This window comes from Impatiens glandulifera, chromosome 1 (assembly GCF_907164915.1).
Source record: "Impatiens glandulifera chromosome 1, dImpGla2.1, whole genome shotgun sequence".
Lineage (NCBI taxonomy): Eukaryota > Viridiplantae > Streptophyta > Magnoliopsida > Ericales > Balsaminaceae > Impatiens > Impatiens glandulifera.
In genome coordinates, this window is record NC_061862.1 from 117,494,656 (window position 1) to 117,513,910 (window position 19,255).

At 33.2% G+C, this 19,255-nt stretch overlaps 1 protein-coding gene across 4 annotated transcripts; it reads right to left on the minus strand.

The window, feature by feature from the left end:
• Nucleotides 1-1,180: 1,180 nt before the first annotated feature.
• Nucleotides 1,181-18,369, minus strand: LOC124919649 (G patch domain-containing protein TGH). 4 transcript variants are annotated; one of them, XM_047459952.1, is made up of 16 exons: nt 18,068-18,369; nt 17,292-17,382; nt 17,113-17,207; nt 16,188-16,291; nt 14,922-14,983; nt 14,767-14,841; nt 13,760-13,911; nt 8,890-8,965; nt 8,715-8,801; nt 8,545-8,622; nt 7,041-7,188; nt 5,342-5,828; nt 4,873-5,151; nt 4,674-4,802; nt 2,823-3,035; nt 1,181-2,103 (listed from the first exon to the last, which is right to left on the minus strand). In XM_047459952.1, the coding sequence occupies exons 1-16, from the start codon at nt 18,200-18,202 to the stop codon at nt 1,387-1,389; spliced, it is 2,928 nt and encodes a 975-aa protein (XP_047315908.1). In that variant the 5' UTR covers nt 18,203-18,369; the 3' UTR covers nt 1,181-1,386. The 4 variants fall into 4 exon arrangements, with proteins under 4 accessions (XP_047315908.1, XP_047315906.1, XP_047315907.1 ...); XM_047459950.1 differs by having other exon boundaries at nt 7,041-7,185; nt 14,764-14,841; XM_047459951.1 differs by having other exon boundaries at nt 4,674-4,799; nt 14,764-14,841.
• Nucleotides 18,370-19,255: the final 886 nt, after the last annotated feature.

Here is a 19,255-nt window from a genome sequence, read left to right on the forward strand (position 1 = left end):
TATAATTTTAAAATTGAATTTTCAGTTATATTATATATTTAACTATATTCAGATATTCTATATATGAATTATATTTATTTATTTAATTTTGTTTTATTAGAACGCTGGTTTCGCTTTTTCTTTCGGTGTGCGACTAATCCTCGCGGGTTAAGTATATAGTCCGCAAATCTACTCAAAATAATATTTATATATAAGGTCTGACACACAAAGATTTTTTTTCTCTAAAAATAAAAACTCTGAAAGAAAAGTTAAAAAGTCGTTTCTTTTTTTGGTCCGTTCGATAATTTTTTTAACATCGTAGGGTGCCTCATTATTCTTACAACACTTAGATTTTAGTTTGTGTTTTGTTCGGTGTGTTATCTTGTTTAACCCTCTTACATGTATCTTCATATTAATTTTATGAGTTTCTCACTTTTTTTTAACCATATGTGTAAAAGATTAGTTATTACTTTACAGAACAATTTTTGGCGCTGTTTATAAAAATCATTCAAGACAATTTTTATTGTCGCTCAAATATTTGGTAGAGAGATATTTCCAACATGTTTGAATTGATTTGTTTTACTTGCCTAGATATTTTAATTTTAATAAATTAGTTATATTGTTTAATATTTAGATTTCAATTTAATTGTTTTGATTTTGATGATGTTATTTTACAAATTATTTTTTTATATTTAACTTTTTATTTGAATGAATGATAATTATTTTTTTCCTAAACCAAATTATTATTATAATTATTATAAATAAAATAAATAAATGGTATATTTATACGTTGTTCTTAAAACTATTTTAGTTAAACTAAAACTCTTTCAGCCTTATTTATTCCACAATTTCATTTATCTTAATAATTTCAATTACACAAAAACTGTTGCCATTTGAAATGCATAATATAAAAGTTCAAGTATATAGAAGTTTAAAATTTAGTACGTTATAAAAAAATCATACTTATAACTACTAGTAAATATAACTTTGTCTAACTTTTGCGTATTGTTTTGGGACGTTTCACAATTTGAATTTTTGTCTAATTGCCTTTGTTATGTAAAATAAATCATTATGGTTACAAATTTGGCCACCAAAAACTAGGTTACTTATAAACAACCTGTTTCATATCCTTTTAATGTTATCATATCATACCATGTATTTATGCAATTTATTGTGTTGTTCAATCAATCAAAAAATTATCTCATCCTTCAAACCTGCTAAAAATACAAGTACCAACAACAGCCATGAGTCATACAGTGATTAATGAAATACATACTGTTTCTCTAAATAAAAGGCAAAGCTGTTTACTGCGTTTACAACAGATAAACTTGCAATTTCAAAGGTTTTGATCCCTATTATCCCTTATATGACCTTTTCAATCACACAAAGGCAACACAGGATAAAATTTTAGTGTTTTTTCCTCTCTTCTTCGCCTCTCGTCCAGCCTTTCTCAGCTCTGTGCTGTGACGATCTGCTTCTAGGCGAATCGTTATCGTCTCTCCTACGCTTATGTGACTTCGAGTGTGTCCTCTTGTTGCTACTACCACCTTTACTACTTCTCTTAGATCTTGAATGCTCCCCACGCCTATACTCATCCGAGGAGGAATCCTCCGCACTACTACTATCTGAATAATCTATACTTCTATGTCGCCTCCTAGAATGTTTCTTCTTACTCTTCTTTTTCTTCTTCTCATCTTCGGACGAAGTATTATTGCTTCGATGCAGCCTGTGCTTCCTCTTTTCCACTTCTAAACCAACATTTCTTGTTTCACTATTATTGCCTTTGCCACTTGACTTGCTTCTACCTTCATTTGGTTGGGCGGTTTCATTTTGTGTTGCTTTAGGTGTAGTGTTTATTGAAGAAGAAGAATAATAAGAAGGCATATTCATATCTCCCATGTCAGTCTTCTTCTGTGTAGATGATTGTGTTCTTGATTTTGATTCTGGAAAAGGCAAATCAGGAGGAACCACCAGTCCAAGTTCTTTACCAAGGGATTCCAAAAAGTCACCCGCAATTAGACGGTTTAAAGTTGAATTTGCAGCCTCTGGATTTGTTACCGAATTTTCCACTAGGTTGACATTAGAATTTTCTTCTTCAGCATCTGAATCATCAGAAAATATAGCCTGCAAGGGGAGGGAGGACAACAGCATAACCAATTAAAATTAAAGATGCAAAAAAACACCGCTTAATAAATAATGAGAGACCATAAATTATACAGATGCGCCAACAAAGACTACCTCAACCAAACGGAGCATAATGTCAGGTACAAATAGAGTACCCATTCTAAGGTTTAACGAGGCCTTGTTTGATCTACTGTTATTTCCATAACTAAGAAGTTGTTTCTAAATAATCTTGTTTGATGTTGGTTATTGAAAATTGGATAATTTGGGTAAAAAGACATTAAGGATATAAAACATACAATGACTTATATAGTGAAATATTGGAATGATGTGACTGATGACTAGATTTTTGCTTGAATAGTGAAATATTTGAAATTAATCTTACAACCCACACACCAAACAAGGCCAAATGTTAGGATCCCACACTCAAGAAGGTATTACTACAAAATAAATAAATGTTTTAAGCATTTGGAAACACATTTTTTGTTTCTGTATCCGAATCCAGATACATAACAGCCAATAAACTTTTTAATCTATCCATAATCTATTCAAGATAGGTTTATGGATCCAGAATTTGTATCTAGGTGTTTTGAAAATGGGGCCAGCCCAGCATGGTTACTAAGAATAAAAAAACAAACGGTTCAATTTATGAGATAAGCATGCTTTCTCTATAGAGAAACACCAAACCTAGTGTAATCTATAATTTTACGGAGTTTTTATACCTTATACAGATCAACAGGTCTGTCAATTTTTTGAGTTTGAACATTGACATTGCTGCCATCATCTTCTCCATTACCAAGCTTCTCAACACCTGATTGGTCACCAGTTAATGAATCATCACCTACAGCATCAACGTCTGATTTTTCCGCTTCAACAGAAATTGGCATGAAAAGAAGAGATTCCAACTTGCTTTTTGTTCGTGGAGCTGGCGGGGGCTGAAGATAGCATTTACATATAATGGTCAAGAAGAACTATGGATAGAGAAAAAACAAAATTAAAAAGTATGACAAACTTCTAGGCAATGCAACTATACAAGCATCAATAAACAAATGAACTACATATCTAGAAAATGTGGGGAAATAACAAATTAGGAGTGAAAACAGTGTATGTAATGGGCTCAGATGATAATGAGTATTAGTTAGTTGCTACGGTTTTATTATATTTCTAGTACCAATGCGATATTGAATATGAATGTCATGGAATCTGGTACTTCTCATCTAAAGGGCTTAGGCCAATCTCCTCACCATTCTCCTTCTGATTCTCATCTATCTTCCACCTAATAATATTTAGTAGGTATATTTTTTTTACAAGTAAGAATATCATATAGTATTTGCTAACCCATATTCAATCAGAAATAAAATTCTGTTAACAGTAAGGCAATGAACAGAGTTTCAGAGACCAGTTCTGTTTTTGCACTCTTCATGGTTATTTTTTTTTAGAAAGCTGGGTTCCGCACTCCCTTCGGAGTGCAACTAATCTCCGAGGGTTAATCTTATAGCCTGCAAACACACTCAACCAATTTAACCAGGCGAATGGAACTTGCCGTCTAACAGGCTCGTACACAGGACCTCCGGGAGGCTGGGTATATTCACCTCTTCATTGTTTTTTTTACTAAATAAAACAGGGTTGCTTGTATTTCTGTGGAAACCAGATATGCCCAAACGGGTTCAACCCAGATGAGAAACCAGAGGGTTTACAAAATCACACAGTTCGCATTTCTTCAACAGTTGTCCAAAAGAACAAATGCCAACTAACTTAAAACGATAATATAGTTTTGATGTGATTTCATAAACCAACTACATTATCAAGTAAAGTTTATAAGACATTTATCATATCATGTTTTAAACGTGATGGGCTTGAATGGAGGCACTCCAGTTTTATTGAACTTGCAGGATACTGCGAGACTAGAACTCCACCTAGCTCTTCCAGAGTACTCACCAATTAATCAAGCATAGTGTGGAATAGGTTAAATTTAGAACACCACCTAGCTCTTCCAAAGTTCTCACCAATTAATCAAAGCATAGTGTGGAATAGGTTAAATTTAGAACACCACCTAGCTCTTCCAAAGTTCTCACCAATTAATCAAAGCATAGTGTGGAATTGGTTAAATTTACTTCCTAAAGACGAAACGTATTGTTCCAACTTAATTCAATCAAAGGAAAAGGAGAAGATGGGTAAGCAAAACTTGAGAGAATCACTAGTCCATAATCTTGATGACAACTGCATGAGGTAGTCACAAAAGGACAATAACCATCAATTAAATTACTATAAAAAAAATGTTTATTCCATTTTTGTTTGAACTCAATTGTTCTTATAGATCATACTTGTACGGACCATTTCAACACTTTTATGGTATCCTTCTTTAGAACTCATATGGAATACAAAATAATAAAATAAAATAAATTGAGAAGGTACGAGTCTTTTGATGAACTGTTTTATTGTGTTCCATTGTCTATCAACTTAAAACGGAATGAGTGAATCAAATATTAAATATAATCACATACAATACAAAGGACAATTAGTATACAAAACATAAATGACAGCTTGTAAAACAGAGGAAGCATAAATATCACCTTTCCCATATAAGGATCAATCAGATCAAAACGCTTGCACAGGATAGCTGCAGGCCTCCACTGAAACTCTTCACGTCGAGGATATAGTTTCTTCATTATATTCTCCATAGATTGACCAGCTTCTATCTGCTATATTAATCAAATAATAATAAAAGAACTATTTGAATCTAAAAAGAGATAAAATTAGTAAGATACAAACCTCTTGCCCACCAGAGGTAAATTGCACAGATCCTAAATATGGCAGGAGGTTCTGATTAGAACCCTCAAATTCCTTTCCACTTTTCCCTTTCTGGATGGCCTCTGCTGCAGTCTCAAACTCCAATCTTTCTCGTGCTCGAGCAGCTTCTGACATGTTGCTTGATCCACCCGAATCCTTAGTACGAATCCCTCCCTGGTACTTGTCCTTGAAGAACTGCTCAAACCTTTCTTGTTTAGCTGGTTCATCCCCAAATGGTTTTGAAACATCAGAGACCTCATTCTGGAGTCCAAGTTAAAACTTAATATTAAAATTAAAAAGAAAAGAAAAAAGGATATGAATGAGGATGACCGTCTAGGAATGCAACAGCTATTCGTAATTTGGCCATCACAAAACAGGTAATAAATCTGTAATAAAATGTATCTGTAAGATTTATACCAAGATTGGATCATAAAAAGCTGAAGGTACTCACCATTGATCTAGGTTTAATAAATGTATCTGTAAGATTTAAACCGAGCTGAATATCTGCCCCGGCTAGGGGTAAGCTAGTGTCTTTGGAACTTCTTTCAAGTGGTTTTTCGCCTAAGATTCTTCCACGGTGTTCTGCTGTCATCTTTTGAGCAACAATGGCAGTTTTTCCAGCAAATGGTTGCTTGTTTTGATCAATGCACTTATGTCGCTCTTCCCAGAGTTTTCTTGAATAATAATCAAAACCATCACCGCCAGAGAGGAAAGCAAATAATGGATTGGACTGATTCTTTTCTCGAGAGAGGTCCTCGAACAATTTACCGCAACGAGCTACTAAAGTAGCTACCCCGTCAATTAGAATTCTTAAATTATCATCCTGGGGAGGAGAAATTTCAGGAGGAGGGGGGCCGATAGTTTTGATGCTAACATCAAGAGGACTTGGAAATATATGGTGCGATGCAAAATTCCGTGGAACAGCTGGAGCTTCAAACCTAAAAGCAATTAATAAAGAAACTGTATCAGCAGAAAACATGTTAAGAATTACATCAACTCATAGAAGCAGTTCAAAATACTTTTTCAATCTCTAAAGCAACCAAACTATCTAAGTCAGAATATGTATTAGAGTATGTTTTGTTGTTACCTCTTGTATTCAGAATATGTATTAGAGTATGTTTTGTTTTTATGTCTTGTATAATGGAGTAAATAACCATTGAGTCATAGCCAATCTTATGTTAACCAAAGGGTAACTTTCTATTTTGAATACTTCACACTTTAAATAGCACCGCATCATTTGAACACGGGAAGTAGCTGTCATCAATGGCCATAAAATATTGTCAGTTGAATAAAAACATTCTTATTTGTATGCCTCCAATCTTGATTGCAATTTATTGGCCATTGGAAAATTAACTCATAATTTAAATTGTCATGTTAAGAGAACAATTGACGGAAAATTTGATCAAATGACCCTGAAAAGGGGTCTTATTTTAAAAATAACCTAGCCCAAAAACATTTTGCAAAACTAACCTTTTTTCAAAAAATTTGACCATTTTACCCTTAATATATTTTTTTTATTTCCGTTCTTTTTTTATGAGAGATAAAAATTCCACTACACAATTCACTAACTTTCTTCGGCATCATCATGCATGCCTTATTTATAGTAACCACTTAATAACAGAATTAACTGCTAGCTGCGAACTCCTCTTGTAGGAATTCATTTCAAACAAGTAGAACTAGAAACAAAGATTTAAAAGCTATAGACAGTGTAGAAAGTGGGAGAAAAAGTTTATGTTTATTTTTTTTGTTAAGACGTTGATGTTGTTAAAGCTTAAAATTATGTCTGAATTAAAGTTAATCATATATATATTTCGATTTGAAGATGAGTAATGAAATATAATATATGATATATCCTAGAATTATGATATTATAATAATCTCATAATATAAGATAATTATGATAACTTGGTAATATTCGTATTCGACTAGATTTGATTAGGCTACTATTACCTTGTGATATCCATGGTCTCAGAGAATAAGAACATTGACACAAATTTAGAGGAAATTTTATCATATAAGTTAAGTTCCTATCATATCCATTCATCATAGGGAATTTTTTTTACATCATCAGGTGATTCAAGACTAAAATTTTATCAGGACTTAGAAATTGGAATGTCATATAAAAGGGAAAAAAAATAAGATACCAAGTACCTCTCTTGCTTATAGTTGGATGTTGATGACATCTTAAAACCAGGGAGTGTATCCATCTCCTTTTTGCTCTCTTTCTTATATTCTAGTTTTAGCTGTGAAGTTGGCTCTTCAATTTCTTGGATGTAGGTTTCTTCAAAATTATAACCTGCTAAATTAAGGGCAAGGAAAATCGGATATTCAGAGATAATACACTGAATCCAACTAATCAATTAAAATACAAAATCTAGCCATTAAATTATCATCCAAAGGAAGAAAACATATTCAGTGATGATGCTTTAAATCCAACTTATCATTTCAAAATAACAAATCTAGCCCATTAACTTCTCTCATCCATAAACAGAAAACATATTCAGCAAGGAGAAAATGAACTAGTGCACCTCTGTGCATACATTTGCATTTGAAAAGATGAAACAGATTTAAATACTAATCACTTAGACTTTTGTCATCAAAACTCCTAGTGTGCTTGAAACGGAACAGATAAATAAAACTAATTTCATGTAGTGTAATAAATTATAGAGAATTTATATTATTGAGGATATAATTCACTTACATAATAGAGAATATAGCATACAATACTTCTCACATAATCCTAGTAAATTATAATTATCTTCAATCATATCGAAGTAATATATATTATTTTAATCTTATGATGTAAGATAATATGTAATGTTTCAACATTTCACTCACATCCAAGTTATTAAGTTCTACCATTAACAGGGACTTGCAATGTTTTCTAGGCTTTAACAGTAGTAAAGCTTTCATTACTTGCTCTTATTATGCCTCTTTAGGCTTCGCCTTCCACTCTTAAGGCTTTATCTTTGGGTTTATTGCTATATATCAATGAATACATCTTCATCTTGGCTTGTTGTGCCTATTTATCACTCAATGGGTGGACAGAAATTTGAAATCTCCATAAAGTAATTTAGAATTGATAATAACCAAAGAAATAGATGGCATGCGAAAATCCCAGGCTGGGATAGTTAGGTTTGAATATAGTCTTTTCTGTTTGTAATCTCCATTTTTTTAGAATGTATGAATGCTACTAATCAATTTTTTTAGGGTCTTTTGATTGTCATCTTTAATCATAGCTAGGATTTGTCTAGCTTTGATTTATGACCCTCCCACTTTTGAGATTTTAATGAAATGGTTTTAACCGTTTTCCAAAAAAAAAAAACAAAGAAATAAGGTGTAAGAAACAAACTAATTGAACCATTGATGACCTCATCAAGGTACGCCAGCCATTGACACAGGCAGTAAAAGACATTAAAATTGTAACATATAATAATATTATGATACACAATGTTTTAAGAAACTAAAGAAAAGTTATATTATTGAGAATGTTTATCACTTAAATAATAAAGATCATCTACAATACCTCTATCATAAGGTAATAATTAATATCCTAATTAAATCCAATTATCCTCCAATCACATCATGTTAATATTATCAACTAACATAAGGTTTTAAGTGAACTAGAAATTTGCATGATCAGAAGGGTACTAACCAGATGTATATACATCCTCATCTTCAGCATCAAGTTCTTCTAGTGCTCCAATTCCAAATCCAGGACCTATCCTTTCCGCTGAAGCACACAAAGAGAGGAAGATGAATGAACCTTGAACCAATATATCAAACTATAAAAAATGATATCAATCAAAAGACAAATTGTCTTACATCTTGAAGCAAAGATACTGTGGCTCAGAGATTGTATTTTCTTGTTGCCCGACTCTTTTATTCCAGATAAACGTGACCTTTTCATCTCTGCAAAAAGGATCAAGTATATTATGTATCCATAGGCACTAGTCATCTAGTTAGTAGTTGTTACTTGCTTATGTCAGCAATGACATACCCCTAAATTCTGGAGCAGACTTGTAGGGATCATAACCGAGACCATACTGGTCCTGCTTCAAATGGAACGTATACATCTAATAGAAAACATAAAAATTAAGAAATCATTAATACACCATTATTGCAGAAGATCATTTCATAGGTTTTGACTAAAAGATTAAATGATCAAGGGAAACAAAGAAAACTTTATCTACATGGCACCGAAAACAAATCAACATAGAAAGTTTCCCAGTCACCCATTTTACTTTACAAAAGAACAACTAGAACCGATATTTGAAAGAGCCAATAGAGCTCTTGGCATCTAATGACAATAGATGTTGTAGGCAGAGGGACATAATCCTACTAAAGAAGGCAGCTTATTTCATGGTGAATCAAACAATAAAAAATATTATTTAAACATTGTTACATTGAAAAGGGTTTGCAGGATTTGTATCCAGTATGAGGAATTAGAAACAGTGCTAGTACCAAAAGAACACTTTATTGTCGCAGCATATAGTGACCAACTGAAGTAATCAAGCCAGGAGACATATGATTCTATTATATTGTAGTTGGATTTCTTTTTAAATTACTACTGCCCACATTAAAAAATAACAGAGTACTTCACTAGCCTTGCCACTACAATTTATATATCTTTTGTTTGATGATAAACTCATTATTGAAAAGGTCAAATTTATATAATTGGTCACTAAGGTTGCAAATTCAAAATGCAGGATATGCTTTATAATTTCTTTGGAAATCAAGTGTGTAGAAAAATGAAGAGATATGATAGATCGATATATTTTTGTGATTGATTTAGAATACTAAACTATTACAATATAACTACAATTTATGAAAAATAAAAGAGACTGATTACATAAAGAACAACTTCCAAGATAGGCAGAAATGAATATTTTGTTGGGAAGACAACTCCAACCACTTGAAGTTCATGACTCTTGAAAAGACAAATTTGTTGTTTGGAATAAGTCCTAATTTGATATTTCCACACTCCCCTCAAACTAGACGGAAAATTCATAAATGATGAGGCTCCGAAGATCTTGATTCAACAAAAATAGGTGTCATTGGAGACAAACGCAGAACAAAGGGATGATGTAAAGAGGTCACTTAGTTGAGTCGAGGAAAGGCTGTAGAATGGCAGCAACTGGATTGCCAAGACGGGGCAAAAATATGCAAGTTGCACAACACTTGAATATATGCGAAGAGGAGCCAAAAAGAAGTCGGTTGAAACAAAATAATGAAACAGCAACAAACGACACGATTTACTCTTCCTCTTCCGGAGCTACGTGAAACAAGATTCAACAAACTGTTCTATTTTTTTATTTAGAAAAATGGAAACCGAATAATCAGCCAAGCCCAAATGCAAGCAACAACTTTGTAGCATGCCCCGTCGCAGAAAACAGGAACACGCAAAACACAACCACCCTTGTTTTAGTGCCTCATGAGAAAAGAGTAGAAGCCCACTCTTCCATTTACTACATCAGCCATTGGCATTGGCAGAGACAGCGTAAAGTAACATAAAGCACTGATGCCATGTAAAAAAATGAAGAGATAAGATATGTGATTGATTTGGAATACTAAACTGTTACAAATGGAACTACAATTTATAGGAAAATAAAGGAGATTAATTAAATAAAGAACTTCATGGATAGGCATAAAAAATATTTTCGAAGACACATTTGTTGTTTGGATTAAGGCCTAGATGGATATTTCCACAAAGTGGTTTCATTTGAAGAAGAAGACATGAAGACTTGGGAAGCTAATTGATATGTTATCTTTGTAATCGGCCTTTATGTCTAAAATTTTCTATTGTTGTCTAACTCCCTATAGTCTATAAGAAAAAGTAGGCATTCATTAGAGAATCCACAATACATATCATTCTAGCACTCAACACAAGAGAAAGCTCTTAGATAGAATTTCCGAATGGAAATATCTTGTGTGTAAGTTGGTGAGAGGAAAAGCATTGAACATTCTTGTAAGACAATCATCGTAAGCTTGTGATCATAGTGGAGAAGCTATAGTCTAGACTTGGCAAGTGGAACATTTTGGTCTGAACTACCCTAACCTTGGTGTTGGTGTTCTTTTGATTCTTTGAAGTTCCTCGTGTTTGTGTTTGTGTTTGTGTTTTGTACCTTGCATTATTGGCATTGTTTTGTATCATCGATCATAACACAAAGCTACTAGAGGTAGAAATATACATATATATATATATATATATATATATATATATATATATATATATAATCTATATAGAGAGAAAGAGAGAGAAATGAAAGAGGCTCCCCAAGAGTAATTTAAATATATACAAGTAAAAAGGCATTAAATGAGCATCATGGGAAACACAAATAAAGAAACTACAACAAATTAGCTCCTACAAAAGTAATCTCCTAAAACAAGTTATCATCCACACTACCCTCAAGTTGGGTATTGCATGTTGAATATTTGTAGTTTGACACATACATTATCAATACATTGAATCAAAGAGAATTGTATTGAGATGAGAGGAGAATAATTAATGGGAAAGATAGAACCCTAGATGTTATGGAGAATACAATTAGGATGATAGAGATAAAAAATAACAAAAGTATTCAACTAATTCATTTCTTAACTACAAAATAACCGCTACTAATTTATTTGTACCCTCCATTAACCGCTATTCAACCCTAGGACATTAGCCCTAACCATTTTGCCTCGTAACATAATTTAGCAGAGAATGTATCTTCTTGATGAAGATTGCCTTGATATCTTGTAGATAATAAAGAACAAGTGTTCCTGATTTTGTGATTTCTCAGTCATTATAAGTAAGCTAAACATATACAAGTAAAAGAGCATTAAGAGCAACATTGGAAACTCAAATAAATAGACTACAACAAGTTATCTTGTAGCAACAAGGTATCTCCTATGCAGGATATCTCCTAATGCAGTTATCAACGACAATCTTGAACTCAAAATTCACTTTCTTGGTTCAACTCCAAGCATTTGTCCACTTGTTGATCCAATGAGTCCAAATGGATGATTGATGACTTGAAGAAGGGTCCAAATGGAAGAGGCAGGACAATGAAGAAGAATATGATTGGCCGTTTTTTCGGCTTAAAGGCAGAGACTGCATCTATTAGCAAGGGAAAAACAAATACCTCTGTGAATAGCCTCCCAGGCAAAAAAAAAAAATTGGAGGGAATCTTTGGCTTCCAAAGCTCCTTCCAAGGATAGTGCTCATCAACTCCTGGGGAGGTTATAAATGTAACTCGATTGGAATTTAGAGGATCCCTTCAAGGCGAAACTGTCCCTGGATTCCGTAGAGAAAGAGATTTTCACAATTGATCTAGTTATTCTTTTTACAATTCTTTTTATTATTTTTCTTCAACAATTTAATAGATTGTTAGACAACCCTCATTTCGTCTTCTTGACTAATGTTTATATTCACTCCAAAAATAGTACAAAAATCTTCAATATGATGAGCTTACCTTATTGTTTGAGTTCAAGTTTCAACTTGGTCAAATGCTCCTCCTCCTCACTATCATTCACTTCCACTTGGCTAAAATATCATAGTTTTTTATTTGTGAGTGTTCATCACTTACTTCAGACAACTTTGTTATGTGTCCTCTTCATCTAAAATTTTCCCTTCCTCCAATTGTTGATAAAGTGTTAATGTAATCTTGAGTTCGATTTTAATACTGATTAAGCGCACCTTCTTATCAAGGCTTTCATTCTCTTCCATATGATCAAGGTGTGTTGACTTTGCTGGAATAGTTTGGTGTCTATGAATGCTCTAAATTTAAAAAACCGGGTCCTTTGATAAACAAAGATCTCAAGGTAATTTTTTGTACAGTCTGATACATGATACAGGGAGATGTAGAATTAGATGACAAAAGAATATATTTCATAGAATTAGAAGAGAAAAGAAAACCCTGACTGTACAGACTGATACAGGGAGATGTAGAATTAGGTGAGAAAATAATATATTTCATAGAATTAGATGAGAAAACAAAACCCCGACTGCTATAGTAAGAATTACAATTTGAGATGAGAGGGGATAGGAAGTCTTATGAGGGAAAATAGAATTCATCAACAACTTGTCTGGTTACTACTATTTATACTAATTCGAACTAAACTGATATCATAAAAGAAGCCCAGGCCCAACTTATCAACCAGCCCAATTGGCTCATAACCTAACCCTAGCTCACCTATCACAGCCCTCCTCCAGGCAGCATCCTTCTTCAGCCTGAGTTCGGTTGGTCTGTTTTTCTATATCTTGAGAGTTTTCTGAATTATCCCTTGAATTTCCCCAAAAAGTCAACCTCTTGGCCATTGTTGGAGCTTTCCCCAAGCTCAAAGTTGCAACAGTCTGATACAACTCAATTCAAGAACTAGAGTTTCAAAGGAGAGAATTGAACAAAGACAGAAAGAGAAAACAAAGAAAAAGGATATCTTTGATGATATATTCTAGCCGGTTGCAAGAGGTAGACTCTAGCCTAGAAAGTAAAACCGTATTATTTTTAAACAATTTAACTCAAAACTACTAGAATAATATAGAAATGGCTTGTGACGGCACAATGGAAACATAGGATTCATGTATTGAACCCAAATTAAATGGGAAAATATGTTTTAGTTTAGTTGAGATACTAAATGTTCTTTTGGTTAATACTATAAATTGCAAGCTTTATGCCATGCATGTATACAAATTACCTTTTGTGGTCTACTGTATGACCAGTAGCCTATGCATGTTATATTGGTTCAAGTATTCATAATTACCATTGTGACAACTCAAATTGTTAATTCTCATTGTTACTCATAATCTATTTGATCAATGAAAGGCATACACTTTCAACAATGATTACTCTTTTGTTGTCATGTTATTCAGGTTGCATTGTGCATACCGGTGTACTTTGTGGGTTCAGATCATCACTATCAAGAGGCTTATTAATAAGCTTTTCCGATTGATCTGATGAAGAATACATGCCATCAAGTTGCTTTGGTGTGCTTTTGGGTGAAATCGACATAAAAGAATCTCGTGCTTCACCAAGTGCATCTGTTTAGAAAGGCAATATATCTTTCTGTGAGAAAGGGGATTTAAAACATTTGCATCAAGCAAGTGCAATCATAAGAAATAATGTAAATTATTAAAGAACTTCTGTAAATGTCTTGATAGAACATTATGACCAATTACTATTGTCCTGATAAACAAACGGGGAAAACATATTTTCTTTTTCAGTATAAGTGGGTGATGCAATAGAACCATCCAGTAATAAAGTAATTAAAAGTTTAAAATCCAAATATGAAACAAATAATGGAGATGCTTTATAAAGTCCCTCCGGCATAGTCCCAATTTTTCTCATACCAAAATCAAAGAGTAATTCCAGCACAAAAATGAAATCATGAGCACTAAGACGGTTGTGCTCGTTACGCAATATAAGAGACAAAATATGTAATAGGAGAAGGATCAGCAAAGATTTTTGAAAGATTTGAACTGAGAATGGACCCAATTCAACTTACGAAAACCCATGCATAGTTAAAGGTCTTAGGCCATTAAGATCAATATATAAAATTTTCCATATATGATTCATTGGATGTACCGTACAAATGATACTCCATTACCACCTGTAATCATCATAGCAAAAGAACATCCATGGCTCTAAGAACCCAATTCCATGCAAGCAAATATATGAACATAATATTTATTTTAAGTGAACCTTTGGAGTAGAAAGATGTTGAACTAAAAATAAACATTACAAACTTTCCACCAGATTTGGTCCCAAAATGGCTCAAATGAAACATAGCCATAGGATAAGAGATGATCATGTACAAGTAAGATCGTCTTGCCACAAGGATATAAATTCATCTGATATTCAAGATGGAAACAGAGTTGAGAGAGAAGACCAACCACCATATGATGATTTGGATAATGAATCCCTTATTGCACGACCATGTCTCCATCCCATCTTCTTGAGCAACTTCACACCTAATACAGCATAAAATAGGATAACAAGTTAGTTAAACTTATTTGAAAATAAGACATTGTACTTCTTGACTGGCACTTACCAATAGCATTATTAGTTGGAACAACTAACTCATCAGGGGCAGGTCCAGGAATAATGGATGGCCTAAAAGGCATAAAAGAAAATAAAGCATATTCAGAAGTCCATTTTATATGGCTTTTGTCGACTTTTAAGATGAAAAGTTTCATCATATTGATTTCATTATTCCTCAAAAATAGTGCTTTTAAAAGTGGATATTAACTGATAACATTAAGGAGTAAACCAAAAAGTAATAAAGGATGAAAGTTCTAGTTTGAACAAAAACATTGAATCAAGGAAAAACTGAATCAAGATAAAAATAAGGAACAAGGAGATTATTATTATTGAGAGATGGAGAAAGAAAGGTGGCAACTTTCAGGTGCCCAGCTTTAGCTTTTTAATAGTAGTTATTTACAAACTTAAGAGAGGTTCTTCTTCCTTTCTTTCTCTAGAAAACTTAAGAAAAAATAAAACAGAGGTAGATATGGATAAAGAGAGAATATATTCGCATGGCTTTTAATAGTAGTTATTTACAAACTTAAGAGAGGTTCTTCTTCCTTTCTTTCTCTAGAAAACTTAAGAGAAAATAAAACAGAGGTAGATATAAATAAAGAGAGAATATCTTTGCATGGTATGATATGCACATAATGAGTAACTAACAGTTAATAACAATTAACAAAAAATCATTAATGGTTTATGAAGAAGTAATACAGCTAACTAAGTGTTCTAGAGAAAGGGGACTACGAGAAACTGTATAGAGCTACTTCTTTTTTTTGCTGGACATATAGAGCTACTTACATTAACATAATACATATACATACAACTAAGATATGGATATGCATATGTGTGATTATACATATTAGACACAACTAAATAGTATGTCAAATAGTTTCTTGGAGAGAGAAACAATTGAGCCACCCTCTCTAAATAAAGTTAGCAACATATTATCATACAAATAAAATTACAATTTGCGAATTTGAAAGTGCCATAAGAGTTGCTACTCCAATGATTCTTGATGTTCACGTGTATTAGAGCCCTAAGTCATATCAAAATCAATATCAGTAGAAGAAAACAAGTATAGCACTTCCTTCAAAAAAAAGGCCAATATTATGCAACATATGTGCATATTAACTAGTTCTTATAAACAAATCCAACCATAAGAAATAATGGCAAAAAGAAAACAAGTATAGCACTTCCTTCAAAAAAAAGGCCAATATTATGCAACATATGTGCATATTAACTAGTTCTTATAAACAAATCCAACCATAAGAAATAATGGCAAAAAGAAAACCTCTTTTGTTGTTCCTTCTCAGATTGTTTTCGTGCAAATTCAGCAGCTGTAAATCCGAAAGTGTCAAACTGCATAGATGTTCCAAGAGCGTTGCCATCCAATTCCTAAGGTCCAAAGTATAAGAATAATAAAAACAATTTAAACTTTAATAACATCAAAGGCCTATAGGAAACATCCTTATCTCAATTGCATTAAGAAATTTTGAATTTATATATATGTATATGCCAAGATAATATCTAGTACTTTTTTCTCAAATTCAAGCTCCCTAATATTACAACATTGACAATCAACCTCACCCAACATTATCTCAAGCAAAATAGCCTAAGATATGATATTATTTTGGTATCATAGGCTCAACTTTCAACATCAAGCAAAGGATCCATGTGTCACTTGTCCAAAATGGTTCTCGTCCAGATTTTCTAATTTGATGCATCTAAGACATCATTGGGTTCAAGTCACATCCCAAGAGTAAATTCAGATAGTAATATGTATTGACAACGAAAAAATTTGGCAAGCCTAAATTAGTGATATTTGATGCATATCTATTGGTTGTTAATTTCACAATCAAAAGAATCCAGCCAAATTCCCATCTTACAATGTCTTCTTAGTCATTTCTTTCGTTCTCAATCCAACTCCCATCTCAATATATTACTCTTAAAACATAAAAAAAAAAAAGTGTGCCTACAACATAGATAGTTTGTTTTTAAGATAATGGAGGATTTGTCATGACTTTAGGACCAACTGTAAATGCAAGTACCCTTAGGTAATCAATGAAGTAAAGCACTAAGCCTTCACTTTACCTTTATATTAGATTAGTCTAGCTCTAAATGTTCTTAAAAGCTAACTTGTTACTTACCGGGACAAATTCATACATTCACTGTAAAAGCTATAGGTATCAGGAGATATATCAGATAAAGTAACATACAGCTTTTTCTTCGTCATCCATAAAATTTAAGATGTTCTGTTGTGCAACTTGAGCTCTATTATTCCTTGAAGAGGTGAACGTTTGTGGAGTCCATCCTGTTTATATAAGAAAACAGTTAAGAGATGCTACATCACATAATGCAAGCATTAACAGAAGCGTCGTTCAGAAGACAATTTTACCCTCCTTAGAGCCAACAGTGTTGTAATAACCAGCAGAATATCCTCCAGTAAAAGCACCATGGAATCGCCTCCTTCCTTCTTCATCTCTAACCTGAAAAATGAAAATATGATTCTTAAATAATATTGGAATACAGAATCAAGTCAGATCAAACATCTAGATAGTTGACTGAGAGACAACCCCATTTTTCTCTAAAACACAATGATAAATAGAAAGTTGATACGTAAGATATCCTGGATAGGCAGACTCTGAGTCCTAAAGACGAGTTAAATTTTAAGATATCCCACAAACTAAGAGAAATATGCAGCAATTCATGTCCAAAATATTCCTTTGATAAACTGTTGGAAACTGGTTTATATTTTAATGGTTGAAGCTTATACAGTATTGTTAATTAACAAAGATGAACTAACTAAAGCAAAATTAAGATAAAATGGCATACAGGAGATGCAGAAAACGATAGCACAAAGTGAAACATAAGTAAATGCAAACACTTTACGAGCCCGAATTGCTGAGAGTAGCATAAAACATTGCATTTGCTACGGTGTGTAAATTGAACAAAATAATTTTACATTTAAGACCAATCATCACTGGAAATAACAAAAAGAATGAATGTCAAAGATGTATTATCACGCCCAACAATAGAAAACGGCATATCCCGCATATACAATTTTAAAGTAGCGTCACAGTTTGAAGAAAGAGGTACGTGAAGTGGTATACATATAGATTCATATGAACATGAACAAATGATGATAGATTAATTGATCGATAGATGGCTTACTTCTTGTTTCCAGGGCACAAGCGTTCGCAATTGACCGGAGGCTTCTGCGGTGGCTTTCTTTTTGCGACTAGTGAGGTCTTCTTCCCGCTCAATTGGTGTTCCATAAAATACATAATCTTCTTCGTCATTGTCCATCTGCTATCGGTCGGTGATGGGTGAACTCAGAAAATTCAATTTGAAGCTCAGACAGGGTTCGATCAATGATAGGCGGTATCGTAGGTGAAGGGGCGGGCCCTGAGGGAACTCTCACTTTTTATTGTCTAAGGTTTCAGCGCCGAAAATCCGTAATCTGCCCGGAAATTTGATGAGATGAAATTGAAGATGCCCTTAATGGTAAAAAGTGCGAGCGCCTAAAAAATTAAAATGTAAAAAAAAGTGTTGAGACACTTTTATTTTTATTTTATTTTTGACGAAATTGTCGATGTCGCGAGACCTCCAAAATTGCGAGACGCTACCAGCATTCGCGAGACGCAATTGGCATTCGCGAAACGATTTTTTTTTAAAAAAGAAACAAAAATTCGTCACGCGAATGTCAGTTACGTCTCGCAACGGGGGCATTTTCGTCCCAAAAAAAATAAAAGTGTCACCACGCTTTTTTTTTTTTTTTTTTTAACGCTGGCATTTTTTTCAATTAAGGGCATCTCAGTGTCATCTCATCAAATTTCCCTTGTGTAGAATATTAAATTGACCCTTCTTTTGCTAAATGAGCTCTGAAAATCAAAATAAACCAAATGTTTCCTAAAGCTCTTGATGATTTCATTGTATTTCCGGCTAATCTTTTCCTTAATCTTTATTTAGTAAATATAAAATGATAAAGACACTTTGTATTTAGGCATGGCAAATTTTCAGGTTTCGGGGAACCGAATTGGACCCGAATCGGACCTGAACCGAACCCGAATTTGCCCCAAAAAATTGGGTACTTAAATTACCCGAAATATCGGTTTGGAACCGATGGGTACCCGACTCGAATCGGACCCAGTTTTTTCTTAACTATTTTTTTCACTTATTTAACTAATTTAATATAATATTAGGATCGGGTACAACAATAGAGACGGGGTCTGACTATGTTGGACGCTTATAGTTTGTTCGTTATTAACTCTGTTAGAAGTTAATATCAGTTTCTATTCTACGCAAGTCGTCACAAACTCTTGAACAACGTTTAAGTGCAAAACTGTTTATTTGGACTTT